Source organism: Nycticebus coucang, chromosome 19 (assembly GCF_027406575.1).
Source record: "Nycticebus coucang isolate mNycCou1 chromosome 19, mNycCou1.pri, whole genome shotgun sequence".
NCBI lineage: Eukaryota > Metazoa > Chordata > Mammalia > Primates > Lorisidae > Nycticebus > Nycticebus coucang.
This window is the reverse complement of record NC_069798.1, coordinates 44,807,938-44,819,324: the sequence shown is the minus strand read 5'-3', so window position 1 is coordinate 44,819,324 and position 11,387 is coordinate 44,807,938. Positions and strand designations below refer to the sequence as shown.

General features: G+C 53.8%; 1 protein-coding gene across 2 annotated transcripts in view; it reads left to right on the top strand.

Moving 5' to 3' along the window:
* The first annotated feature begins 3,247 nt into the window (after positions 1-3,247).
* The window catches only part of SMAD7 (SMAD family member 7), a 28,224-nt gene continuing 20,084 nt past the window's right edge, over positions 3,248-11,387 (top strand). Inside the window, exons 1-3 of one of the 2 annotated variants that reach the window (XM_053571731.1) lie at positions 3,248-3,916; positions 5,190-5,243; positions 10,575-10,646. In XM_053571731.1, coding sequence (XP_053427706.1) covers positions 3,307-3,916; positions 5,190-5,243; positions 10,575-10,646 — 736 coding nt within the window. In that variant the 5' untranslated portion in view covers positions 3,248-3,306. Of the gene's footprint in view, positions 3,917-5,189; positions 5,244-10,571; positions 10,647-11,387 lie in introns of both variants that reach the window. The other variant, XM_053571730.1, reaches the window with a different exon arrangement.

Genomic DNA, 11,387 nt, shown 5'->3' with positions numbered 1-11,387 from the left:
AGTGTCCTTACACATAAATGTTCAGAATGCCAGCTTTCCTCCTGTCCTACAGGATTCTGCACTGCCTGGCCTCCCACAGTCTCCTCCCCAGGATGGATGGTCATGTAACCAACCTTGCTGATTTCCTCTTAAGTTACTCTAGGTGGGATGGGAGAGTGGATCAAATGTCCCTTTTAGTTCTACCCAATTCTAAGTGTGGATTATTAAATACTTAGTAAGCATCCACTGTTCTATGTTAGAAAACTTTTAAATTGTTGCAAGGGAGAGAACCTGAGCTCTAAAGACAGCTAAGATACATTTTTGCCGTTTCCTTTTAAGAACATATAATTTAGCTGGGGAGATGAAAATAGTACATTTCACCTTTCCCAAAGAGTCTTTAAAATCCTCAAAGGGTTTCATTGCTGTCCTGATCTCACAATTCTAAATGAATTTTTTTAAAAAATCGCATTTCACTGAGTATTAGGTGAGATCACCATGCCAACCAGTGGCCTAGTCAATACTGGAGTGCATATATTTAAATTATTACGTTTCTCAGTACCATCAGCTTTCATACGGCAACCACGTTCAGGTGTTTCCTTACTAATGTCCTGCTCATCTCCATGCAGTAACTTGCCACCTGGGTATGTTTCTCCGGAACCTGGGGTAAAGGGATAAACTCTCTGACCCTAAGCACCTTGAAAGCTATGAGGCCCAGAAGAAGGCAGAAATAGGACCCGCATGCAAATAAATGTCCCAAGCAGATCTGCACGCTGGGTAACCTTCCCGCGCCAGGAGGCTGGGTGGCGGAGGTCTTCCGGGCGGGGAAGGAAACCTGCCGGCGGCTCGCAGGCGAGCCCTCCTCCCTGCCCCCCTTCTCCCGCCAGGATGCTGCCCCCTCGCAGCTCGTCAGCCGGCCAAATGCATTCCAAAGCTATGCACAAGACACGCTTCTCCAGGCAGTCCTAGAAACCGGAGCCCGGAGCAGAGAGGGCGGGAGGGAGCGCGCGGCCGCCGCTGAGGTCATATTCGCGCCGCCTCCCCGCCCTCGGCGGCCCGGCTGTTCCTTCCAGCGCGCACTTCCCAGGGCCCGGGTCCAGTCCGGTGTAAAATGTCTTTTAAAACCGAGACAGCGCTCTCCTCCCCTTTTCCTCCAGCGCAGCCAAAAGATCTGCCGCCAGGGCCTTCAAAACAAAACGAATGAATGAAGCGCTGGGGCGAGAGCGCGCGGGATGAACACAGCGGAGCCCCGCTGGGTCTAAATCGGGCCACCGACCCGCTCGTTCAGCTCCAAAACTCGGCGACGAAGCCTGCTGGGTGCTCCAGCTCTTCTAGTTTCTCCACTGCTCTAGCCGGGTGTCAGGCGATTCTGGGAGCTTCTCTGCTCCCCACCTTTCTCTCCCCCTACCATTGGTACCCCTCTGCAGACTGGGGAGGGGGTAGCGGTGGCGGGGGGGGGGGGCGGAGAAATAGCTTTTAGAAACCCGATCTGTTGTTTGCGAAACACAATCGCCTTTTTTTTTTTTTTTAAAGCGACAGGGTGTCTAGACGGCCACGTGACGAGGCCGGAGCCGGGCGCGCCACTGCGCAGTGGAACCAGCGGAGCAGAGGGCCGGGGGGTGGGGGGGAAGGGGGGGCTGGGGGGCGGGGAGGAGGCGGCGGCGGCGGCGGCTGGGGGCGGGGGAGGAAAGAGGGAGGGAAGGGGGCGGGGGCGGGAGGCCTTGCGGGAGGCGGTGAGCCCCCGGGCACACTCGCTCGCTGCTCGGCTCACGGAGGAGCCTGTCCCCAAGCCGCGCCAGCCGAGCCAGCCGGGCGCCGTGCTCGGTCTGCTCGCCGCGCCGGAGAGAGCTGCCTGAGACAGAGCCAGCCCGCCGGCGCCGAGCCGAGCGCCCGGCCCGGGAGCCCTTGAGCGAGGCGCGGCTAGCCCCTGGTGGTGGCAGAAAGACCCGAGCGCCAGGAGAGGGCGGACCGGGGACAAGGAGGCTCCCAGGCGCGACGAAGAGAGTCTCGGAGGAGGAGGCGACGAGAGAACATCGGGGCCTCCTGCCGCCGCAGCGGAGTCAAGGCGAGCAGTCCAGGCGGGGAGCCCCGGCGGCCAGCCGCGGCCCGGGGAAGGGGCACCGGCAGCCCCCGCACTAACCAGCTTGTTCCAGAGGAGCAAGAACGCGCGACCCACCGGTGGCTCGCCGCCGCCGCGCCGCCCTCCCCCGCGCTGTCAGCCCCGCTGGGCGCAGCCGTCGACGCAGCATCTTCTGCCCTTGCGCCCCCGCCAGCCCCGAGGAAGTCCCCGCAGAGGACCTGGGCTCCCGGGAGCAGAGGAGGGAAGACCAGAGACTCCCCTAAAGCACCCAGATGCGCAGGATTGAAGCGGTCTAGCCAAAGCTTTCTGTGGATTAAAAAAAAAACACGATTTTTTTTTTTTGCAGAAGAAAAGGAGAGAAAGACCAGCGGGGCTCTGCAAGGAAAAAAGGGGAGATGTAACTCGCGGATACGTTTTGCCACCCCTCAAACATCTTGTTCTACTTTGTAAACATTTTCTTTTTTTAAACCCCAGCTCCAGCTGGACGCCCCCAGACCTCCGAGGTTGGAGGAGGTGGTGTTTTTCATTGGGGGCTTTGCATATTTGGTTTTAGGTTCTGAGAGAGCATTCTTATTTCGCCAGACATCTCATGAGGGGTGAAGTCCGCTCAGCCCCCTCCCCCGAGTCTTCGTGTGCACGGAATTCGAGGGGATCCGGTTACTAAGGATATAGAAGAAAAAAATAAATCGCGTGCCTGCTTTTTTTTTTAATTGCCTGCTTTACCCAACCCCCAAATTAAGTTGCTTAGCAAGGGGGAAAGAGGCTTTTTCCTCCCTCCAGCAGCTCAACCGAACGCCTTTCGTTCTTTGCCCCCGCGGATCTTCCATGTAGGAAGCCGAGGCTGGCGAGCCCGACAGTCGGGAGCCACTGCCGGGGGGCCTCTTTTTGGGGAGGCGCCGACGGGGACAGGCTCGGCCGTCCCCTGGGAAGCGGCGGCCGCGTTCCTCCGGGGCGCCCCGGGGCTCGAGAGCCGCGCAGGGCGCGGGCCGCGCGGGGTGGGGCAGCCGGAGCGCAGGCCCCCGAGCCCCGGCGGGCGCCCCCGGGCCCCCGCGCGCGCCCGGGCCTCCGGGAGACTGGCGCATGCCACGGAGCGCCCCTCGGGCCGCCGCCGCTCCTGCCCGGGCCCCTGCTGCTGCTGCTGTCGCCTGCGCCTGCTGCCTCAACTCGGCGCCCGACTTCTTCATGGTGTGCGGAGGTCATGTTCGCTCCTTAGCCGGCAAACGACTTTTCTCCTCTCCTCCTCGCCCCGCATGTTCAGGACCAAACGATCTGCGCTCGTCCGGCGTCTCTGGAGGAGCCGTGCGCCCGGCGGCGAGGACGAGGAGGAGGGCGCGGGGGGAGGCGGAGGAGGGGACCTGCGGAGTGAAGGGACGACGGACGGCCGGGCGCATGGGGCCGGTGGCGGCGGCGCGGGCAGGGCTGGCTGCTGCCTGGGCAAAGCGGTCAGAGGTGCCAAAGGTCACCACCATCCCCATCCCCCAGCCGCGGGCTCCGGCACGGCCGGGGGCGCCGAGGCGGATCTGAAGGCGCTCACGCATTCGGTGCTCAAGAAACTGAAGGAGCGGCAGCTGGAGCTGCTGCTCCAGGCCGTGGAGTCCCGCGGCGGTACGCGCACCGCATGTCTCCTGCTGCCCGGCCGCCTGGACTGCAGGCTGGGCCCGGGGGCACCCGCCAGCGTGCAGCCCGCGCAGTCGCCCTCGTCCTACTCGCTCCCCCTCCTGCTGTGCAAAGTGTTCAGGTGGCCGGATCTCAGGCATTCCTCGGAAGTCAAGAGGCTGTGTTGCTGTGAATCTTACGGGAAGATCAACCCCGAGCTGGTGTGCTGCAACCCCCATCACCTTAGCCGACTCTGCGAACTGGGTAAGAAGTTCTGTGTTCGCCCCTCTAGCTCCCTCCTCCCCCGCGGCGCTCTGGTTCTGGAAGAAAAGCCCCCCTCGGGCTGTGTGTTTGTGCAGCCTGCTCTCCAGAGGGAATGTACATCCCCTCCTAGGAGACCGAGGGGACGAGGGGAACCTCCAAGGGCATTCCCTGGGGGTTCCCGTCTAGGTTTTTCTCCTCTTTTGCCCCGAGTGGGTCTACGGACACTGCTCCTGCACACATTTTGTAGACGTGCGGTTAAAAATTAGACGCCCTTATATCTGGATCTTTAAGGGAGTGCAGAGAGGTGGGGGTCACGCCTCCCTCGCACCCGGAAAGGCGTTGAGGTGTGTGGCCGAGTTGGATTCGGTCCAAGCCCGCCAAGGAAGGCTGGGAGAAGAGAGCTATAAAGGCTGCAAAGTCTCCGCTCCTTTAGTAAATAAAGAGGGTCACGTCTAATCCAAGTGGCTCAGATGTTGCCCTGGCCTCGCAACTTTGGAGTTTGGGGGCAAAGAGGGTCAGGATGGGATGCCGAACTGGGTATCTGCTCTCTACTCTGCCAGCCCTAGGGTGAAAAGGAGCCAATAGCCAGGAGAAGCTGGGTGCCCCCCTACTTTTTTCTTTCTTCTGCACAGAAAAGCACTGATTTGTCTATATTATATTGGAGGCCTGGCTTGTTGCCCCTTAACTGCGCTTGGGTCTGGGCTTTTCGGCTGGGACCCCAGCCTCCTTTCTTTTATCCTCTCAGCTTCCTGCACGCCTTTCCCTTTTCTTCTGTGTGTACAGGGTGGAGGGTGCATCCCGGGCGCTTCCCCCAAGTTCACAGGTTTCTGGGGGCGCCTCTCCCGGGCGGGCTGGGCTGGGGGCGCTCGGCGTCCCCAGCGCCGCTGCGGAGGCGGAGGTGAAGCGCGGGAGTGGAGTTGGGATGGTGGGAGCGGGGTCTGGAGTTCCGGGACTGGAGGGGGCTCGGTCGACTCCGGCCCTGTGAACTGTGAAGTGCGCGTCCCCAGCCGAGCCGGTGGTTTCCAGCCCGGCCCGCCGAGCGCGGCGGCGGCAGCCGCAGACGTGGAGGAGCGGAGCGCCGGGGCTGGCGCCAGGCGGCCTCTTTTGTTTATCTGACAGCTAAATATCAAGGCAATCACCGCCTCGCGGCCCTGCCTCCAGCCCCCACAGCTAAGACAAACAGTTGGACTAAAAGAATGCCTCTGTTATCATAAGTTTCTATCTCTCGTTCTCATGGCTGGGCCTTTATTTTCTCTTACTTTTTTAATTCCAGAGTCTCCCCCTCCTCCTTACTCCAGATATCCGATGGATTTTCTCAAACCAACTGGTGAGTAGATGATTTCAAAAATATCCTTCCTATCTTAGTTAGCAACGGAGTCTCTAGAACCTGGGTTTTTATGACTAGGCAGCAGCCTGGGGAGGTGCTGGGCTTGCTTCAAGTTGGTTGTAAGTTTCCTCTATTGGAAGTTTGGTGACTTTTTGTTGTTGTGGCTGGCTACCCCCACCCCCCCACACACACCCTAAGTTTCCTGGATGTGCTTTACATTTTGTCCTTTTTCATGTATTTGCACTGTGACCAAAGTTGGTTCAGCTGTAACACGTGGAAGGTTTAATCCACAAAGCAGTGTCTTGGGAAAAGAAGTGTCTTGATGGGAAAATTCAGAATAAGTAGGAAGAAAGGAAGGGATGATTAGATGTCCTGGAAGGCAGTTTAAAAAGGTGGGGAGAAGACTTTGATTTGGAGTACACAATAAAACATTGAAGGAGTATATACAAGACTTGAAAGGAGAGTGGGCTGTCCTTACCCTAGCCACCTACAGGTCGGCCCTCTCCTGGGGTTTCCTCAGAATTCTTGGTAGGAGCCATCAAAGTTTTGAGCCACAGCTCTGTCTGCCTGTTGCTTTGTCACTGGCTGGCATGGGGCCAGGGCAGAAGCCCATTTGAGTCTGGCACCAGCTCTATTGCAGTTGTCTGCATTCAACTTGTAGTTGGCAGCACGGGGGCCCGTCCTCTGAACCCAGCAGTCCCAGGGGACAGGGTCAGCAAAACAAACCTGGGGATGACAAAGGGACAAGCCTTTCTTACAGTGGGAGAGCTGTTTGCTAACAGCACAGACTCTAACTTTAGTTTTTGTGCCTATATACTGGTGCCTGAAAAAAATGTCAGGCACTTGTGACATTTTTATTTTGCTAAGGTTCTAGAAGAAGAAAAAGTGAAGAGTTGGGCACCATTTACCTCCTGGAATTCTCCAAGCCCTTCTGCCTCATAGGTTTTGGCTGTTGGGCCTTTCTCCCCACAATTAAAAGTTTTGCTGGGACGTTGTCATAATTAAATACTTTAATGAATGTGTAACCCAAGCACTCGCTCTGCAGCCAGCCCTCCTGGGACTCCACCAGCTCCCTCAAGTTGGGAAGGCATCCCTGATTGCCTGGTGCCTGGCTAATAAGTGGCCTGCAAAGCATGTGATATTTTGCTTTTGATTTACGAAACACCAGATAAATGGTCATTAATGAAGGGATAACCAGCTCTCTGTATTTGTAACAAATGTTAACTGGAATTACCAAGCTTTGTTTTTTCAAAGAATGTAACTTGACTGGGTTTGTGGCTTAAAGAATCAAGAATTCTTTCATGTGGTTAGTTCGTCAAGGGGGGCCACATCTGCCTTGTTTTTGTTTTTCCTTTCATATTCTTCAGATTTGGAGGTTTCCCTTAAAAGAGAGACAGTACAGTGACCTTGGCGCCAGGGCTAAAGACTATCAGGGGTAAATGTTCCTGGAAACCTCCAAAAACCATTGATGTCCCTTGAGGTTCTTGCAAAGATACTGGGATAAATCTGTTAAGTAGTCATTCTGCCAGGCCAGGACCTCATTTTCAGTGAGTGGAGTGATATATTTGTTCATTAGCAAGTGTTGACATTAGGTAGCAAAATGTGTGTAAACAGAGAAGCCACAAAGACAGGAATGTGCCATTTCCAAGGGGGAGAAAAGTTCTCCAGATCAGCCAATAGGAAGTGATTAACCTGCCAGTCGGAAACTCAAACAGCTGGTTACTCACCCAAAACGTTTTGTTTAAAACAGAACAAAAAAAGGAAGGGGGAAAAAGGCCCCTGTTGTGTAGGAACATGGGAGTGGTAACAGCCAAAGAAGCCCCCACGATAGGAATTGTCCTGACACATTGGAGGGCCGCCCAGGTCTGGGCTGGAGGGACCTGGGGCTGGTTTTGCCGGCTGCTGTTGAGGTCAGACACAGAGACAGCTGGTTCCCTGGGTTTCCCGCCCTCCCTACCTATGGGAGAAGGCTTGGCCTGGGAATTTAGATTTGCTGCTTACATTCTTAAATTGTTAATCCCTAGATTGAGTTTTTGGTCTCGGGTTAACTAGGTAAAACAGACATAAGGTTTTACAGTAGGCAACTGTTAAGTGGTTGCACAACTAAGGGAATCCCTCCTATGAAGTCTCAAGTGTGGAAAGAGGTATGGGATAGAGCTGGGGCCTGGTACCCCAGCAGCCTTTGGAGAAACTTGAGGGCTAAAAACTGGAAGCTCCATTTGCTATGGTTTAAGCCGCTCCACCACAGCCTCTGGGAAGCCTGGACTTTGTACACCTGGATATGATGTGGTCCCCAACCAGCAGAGTTGCAAGGTTGACTGAATCTAGGGGCAAGGTGGTTGTGACTGGTGGCTCTCAGAAGTCAGAAAGATACCCTCCTCCCCCTCCCACGAAGAATGAGAATTTGCTGTTTGAAGCAAGATCTCAGTTTATGGAGTGGGGCCACTAGTGGGGTAGCTGTGTGGGTTGTGCTTCCTGATGGCCTGAAAGTTTTGCAGAATGGCTGGGCTGGGGCAGGGGTGTGGCTGGGTGAGGTCTTCATGCGGGGGCTGGGGAACCCAGGTGGTCAGTGCCCACTGGCAAGTTCAGTCTCTGCAGCCTGGTTAGGAAGTCTGTCATCTGCACCTGAGATCTCCCCTTGCCTTTACTTTCTGACTCCAGTCCCTCTGAACTTTCTCAGAGATCATTTATTCACTCGACCATTGGTTCATTCCTTCATTCTATAGATATGATGGTTTGCTTCCTTAAAACTTGAGGATTCCAGTGCAATGTAGTGTTGTTCTTCTGTAAGCAGGGTCCATTCGAGTTTTGGGTTGGGTGAGCTACCTGAGGCAGAGCTGGGACACTTGGCTATATTAGTTATGGTAGGTGGAGGAGAGGCGCCCCAGGCTTGGATTTTTCATAGACTCTGTTGGAGGTGCTGGGAGAAAGGAATGAGTCTTTTCTCTCCCACAGAACCTAGCACTCACTGAGAGTTCAGTAATACTTGATGTTGGAAGTGAGCCAGGAGTGGCCTAGGTTGTCGGTCAGCCTGAACTTTGGGGAGCAGGAGATGCAGGTCGAGTTGAAACCATGACTTTAGAGATATTCCTTTGCATAGCTTTTCTGTGGGCAAGGGGTGGAGAGATGGCTGGCCCCTTTCACCTTTACAAACCAGGTAGTAGCTTGAGGCCAGTCTGGATGCAGAAGACTGTCTCAGCTTGGACCCTTTCAGGGAAGAGGGTTGGGACTCCATGGCATGTCTGAGGTTTGAGTGCCGTGGGATAGGGGCTGGACTATTGGCTATAGCCCAGCTCACTGGGTGGCCCCTTGAGCTAGTCAGTGACGCCTCAGTTTACCTGGGTGCATGTTGAACTTCACAGAGGTAGTAGGGAGGCCTAATTAATGCCTAATAAATCCCTCCTGAGATCAAAGGCATTGAAGAAGGGCAGAGCATCATTTCATAAAAACTCTTGTGGTTGCCAGTGTGTAGCTGACTTACCTTTGATCTGAGACAGGCTGACACCCTGAATGTGGTCCTAGCTCTGCTCTGAAATGCCAGGCTTTTCCTTTGAAACACACCTTGCCTCTGGGATTCTGCCAGCAAGAGCTGGGGGGAGTGGCTGTGGACAAGTCATCATGTTCAATGTGGGGGTGTCTTCCGTCCACAGGGTGGGTGGAGAGAGTTGAGAAGCCTATCTCTAGAAAATGGTGAAGGCCATCAAAGTAGTTCAGAAAGTGCAGGGTACACACCATTTAACAAGGAGCTCCATTTCCTGCCTCCCCTATTGTTTTCCATTTGATTAAGTGTATCCTGTAAAACTGTATATTCCTGTTAAGAATTATACTTTACCCTGATAAAGTGAGATTACACACACAGTCTTCTCTCTCTCCCCTGCCTGTTGCCACCACACCTCCTCCTCCAGCTCCCCCGTTTTGGAGAGTTCTTGAATAGTTACTCTTCTAGCCTGGATGGTGTGGGAGAGGGAGGGACCCTGGATTGGAGAGAGAACCTCAGCATTAAAGGGGGCAGACAGCAGAAACCCAGAGATGATTTGGGGCTTTGTGTAGGCCACTGAAGAATTCTATAGGCTATTTATTTGCCTCTGGACTGCTGTTTGGTTTGGATTCTTTGTGGGTATGGGCATATGGTTCCAATTGGAAGCTGGTAATACACACCCTGGGGACACCATCCTAGTGGCCTTGGCTGGGAGGCACCTGCATGATCCAACCTGGTGTGTTCACCGTGGAACTGGGAGGGATCTTTCCTGAGCTGGGCTTTCTGTAAGGACTTGAGGAAATTTGGCATTGGCAATGGTGCGTGAGGAGCTTACAGGGTCTTGTGTACTTGTGTTTCATGGGACTAATTAGTTGTGGTTCACGGACATTATTTTTTGTTTTAATTGCTTGGAAGGCTGTTGTAGAGTCTATTTCTGAGCTGGAATTGTCATTATCCTCATTAACATTGAGGTCACTGCACTGAGCACCTAAGGTGACAGAGACGTTAAAGAGAAACTTATAGTCTAGTGAAGGCAGATAGAATCTGAAGGTAAAAGATCAGTAAAGACATCAGAAGGAAACTCCCAAGTGTTGAGTGCCAGAAAGATTTTATAGGAACTGAGGGCAGGGAGCCTTGCAGGTCTGGGGTTGCCCGGGAAGGTTTCCAGAGGTGTGGGGGGTTTGGACTAGCCTGGTAGAGGTGGAACATTTCCCCTCTGGCTCTGAGGCTGGTTGAGAATGTTCTCTGTCTTGATCTGGTGGTGGTTACACAGGTGTGTACATGAGTAAAATTCATTGAGTCTATGCATGCTTTGCTATACGTAAGTTATTCTTCAATGAGAAAGAAAAAAGAACTCCCTCCAGCCCAAAGCCAATATTGAGAAATATTGACTGGGAAGTCTATATTAAAAAGATAAGAGCAAGACCCTTGCTTGTGGGAGTAGCAGCGAGACCAGGGGATCCAAGCAAGAGGCTTTGCTCTTGTTGGGGGGAGATAGAATGACCAACATTGAGAAAGTCCAACCCCAGCCCCCTTTGACCTTGACAACTACCTGAGTTCCTCAATGGGAGTCTTGTAATATGAGAGAAATTCCAGCCAGTCTGATTGAGCCTGACTTGCCTAATGATTAACTGGCTGCCGGCAGCCCAGACGGGTGACAAGGTGCTGTGGTCTGTCTTATGATGGGCAGCGAAGCCTGAGCAGACCATTAATAATCAGCATCGTGGCGGCGAGTCAGCCTTTTGGAATGTGTGGTTCGTCTTTCATGCTGTTTAGAATGTGCTTAAAGATGAATCTTGGTGTTTTTATTTGTGTATTTATTTATTTCTCCCCACTTTTTGAACCCACAGCAGACTGTCCAGATGCTGTGCCTTCCTCCGCTGAAACAGGGGGAATGAATTATCTGGCCCCTGGGGGGCTTTCAGGTAAGATGCCTTCTCTGATTTTTCCTGGCATTTTGAAGATTTGTTGAAATTACTGGAGACTAGAGGAATGGGGGTAGCCTCCTGCCACCCTAGCTGCTTTGGACTTCATTCTCATTTTTAGGTGCCTTAAGCTGGGTGTGTCTATGGTGGCACTGTGGTGCCCGTCAGCTCTTCACCCTGTCCTACAGTCCTTACACATCAGGACACTAGGCCCGTCTGGAGGTGGGAAATGGGAGCTGGCTGGGGACTGGTGGGGGAAGTATTGCATAGTTGTTTTTAAGCGGTTCCTGCCTCAAGGGGCTTCCGCCTGGTGACTCTGGTGTTGTTGACTACTACATTTAAGCTCTTTTTTGCTCTTGCGTTTTGTTTATAGGGTGCCTTGAAGGGGTGGTGCACCTTTAGGGACCTTATTGAAGATAGATCCCAAACATAGGATGCGATTGTGAGCAGGACTGGAAGCTTCCCAGTCCAGCGATAGTGTGGGATTCTGCAGCACGTGTCTGGGGAGGGAGCCCTGCAGCCAGCAGGTGCTGTGCCTGTGTTCCAGCAGGCCAGGTGTTCCTGAGGGCCCACGGGCAGGCATGAGGGCCTGGAACACCAGTGCTGGAGGACCTCAGGACTGGCAGAGGTGCATTGGATAGCCAAAGCATCCTTATCCTGAGGACGTGAAAAGCGGTGACACTTAGAGAAATTCCTTGGCAGTGTAAGTGGGATGCATTTCATTTTTTTTCCTAAAGATAT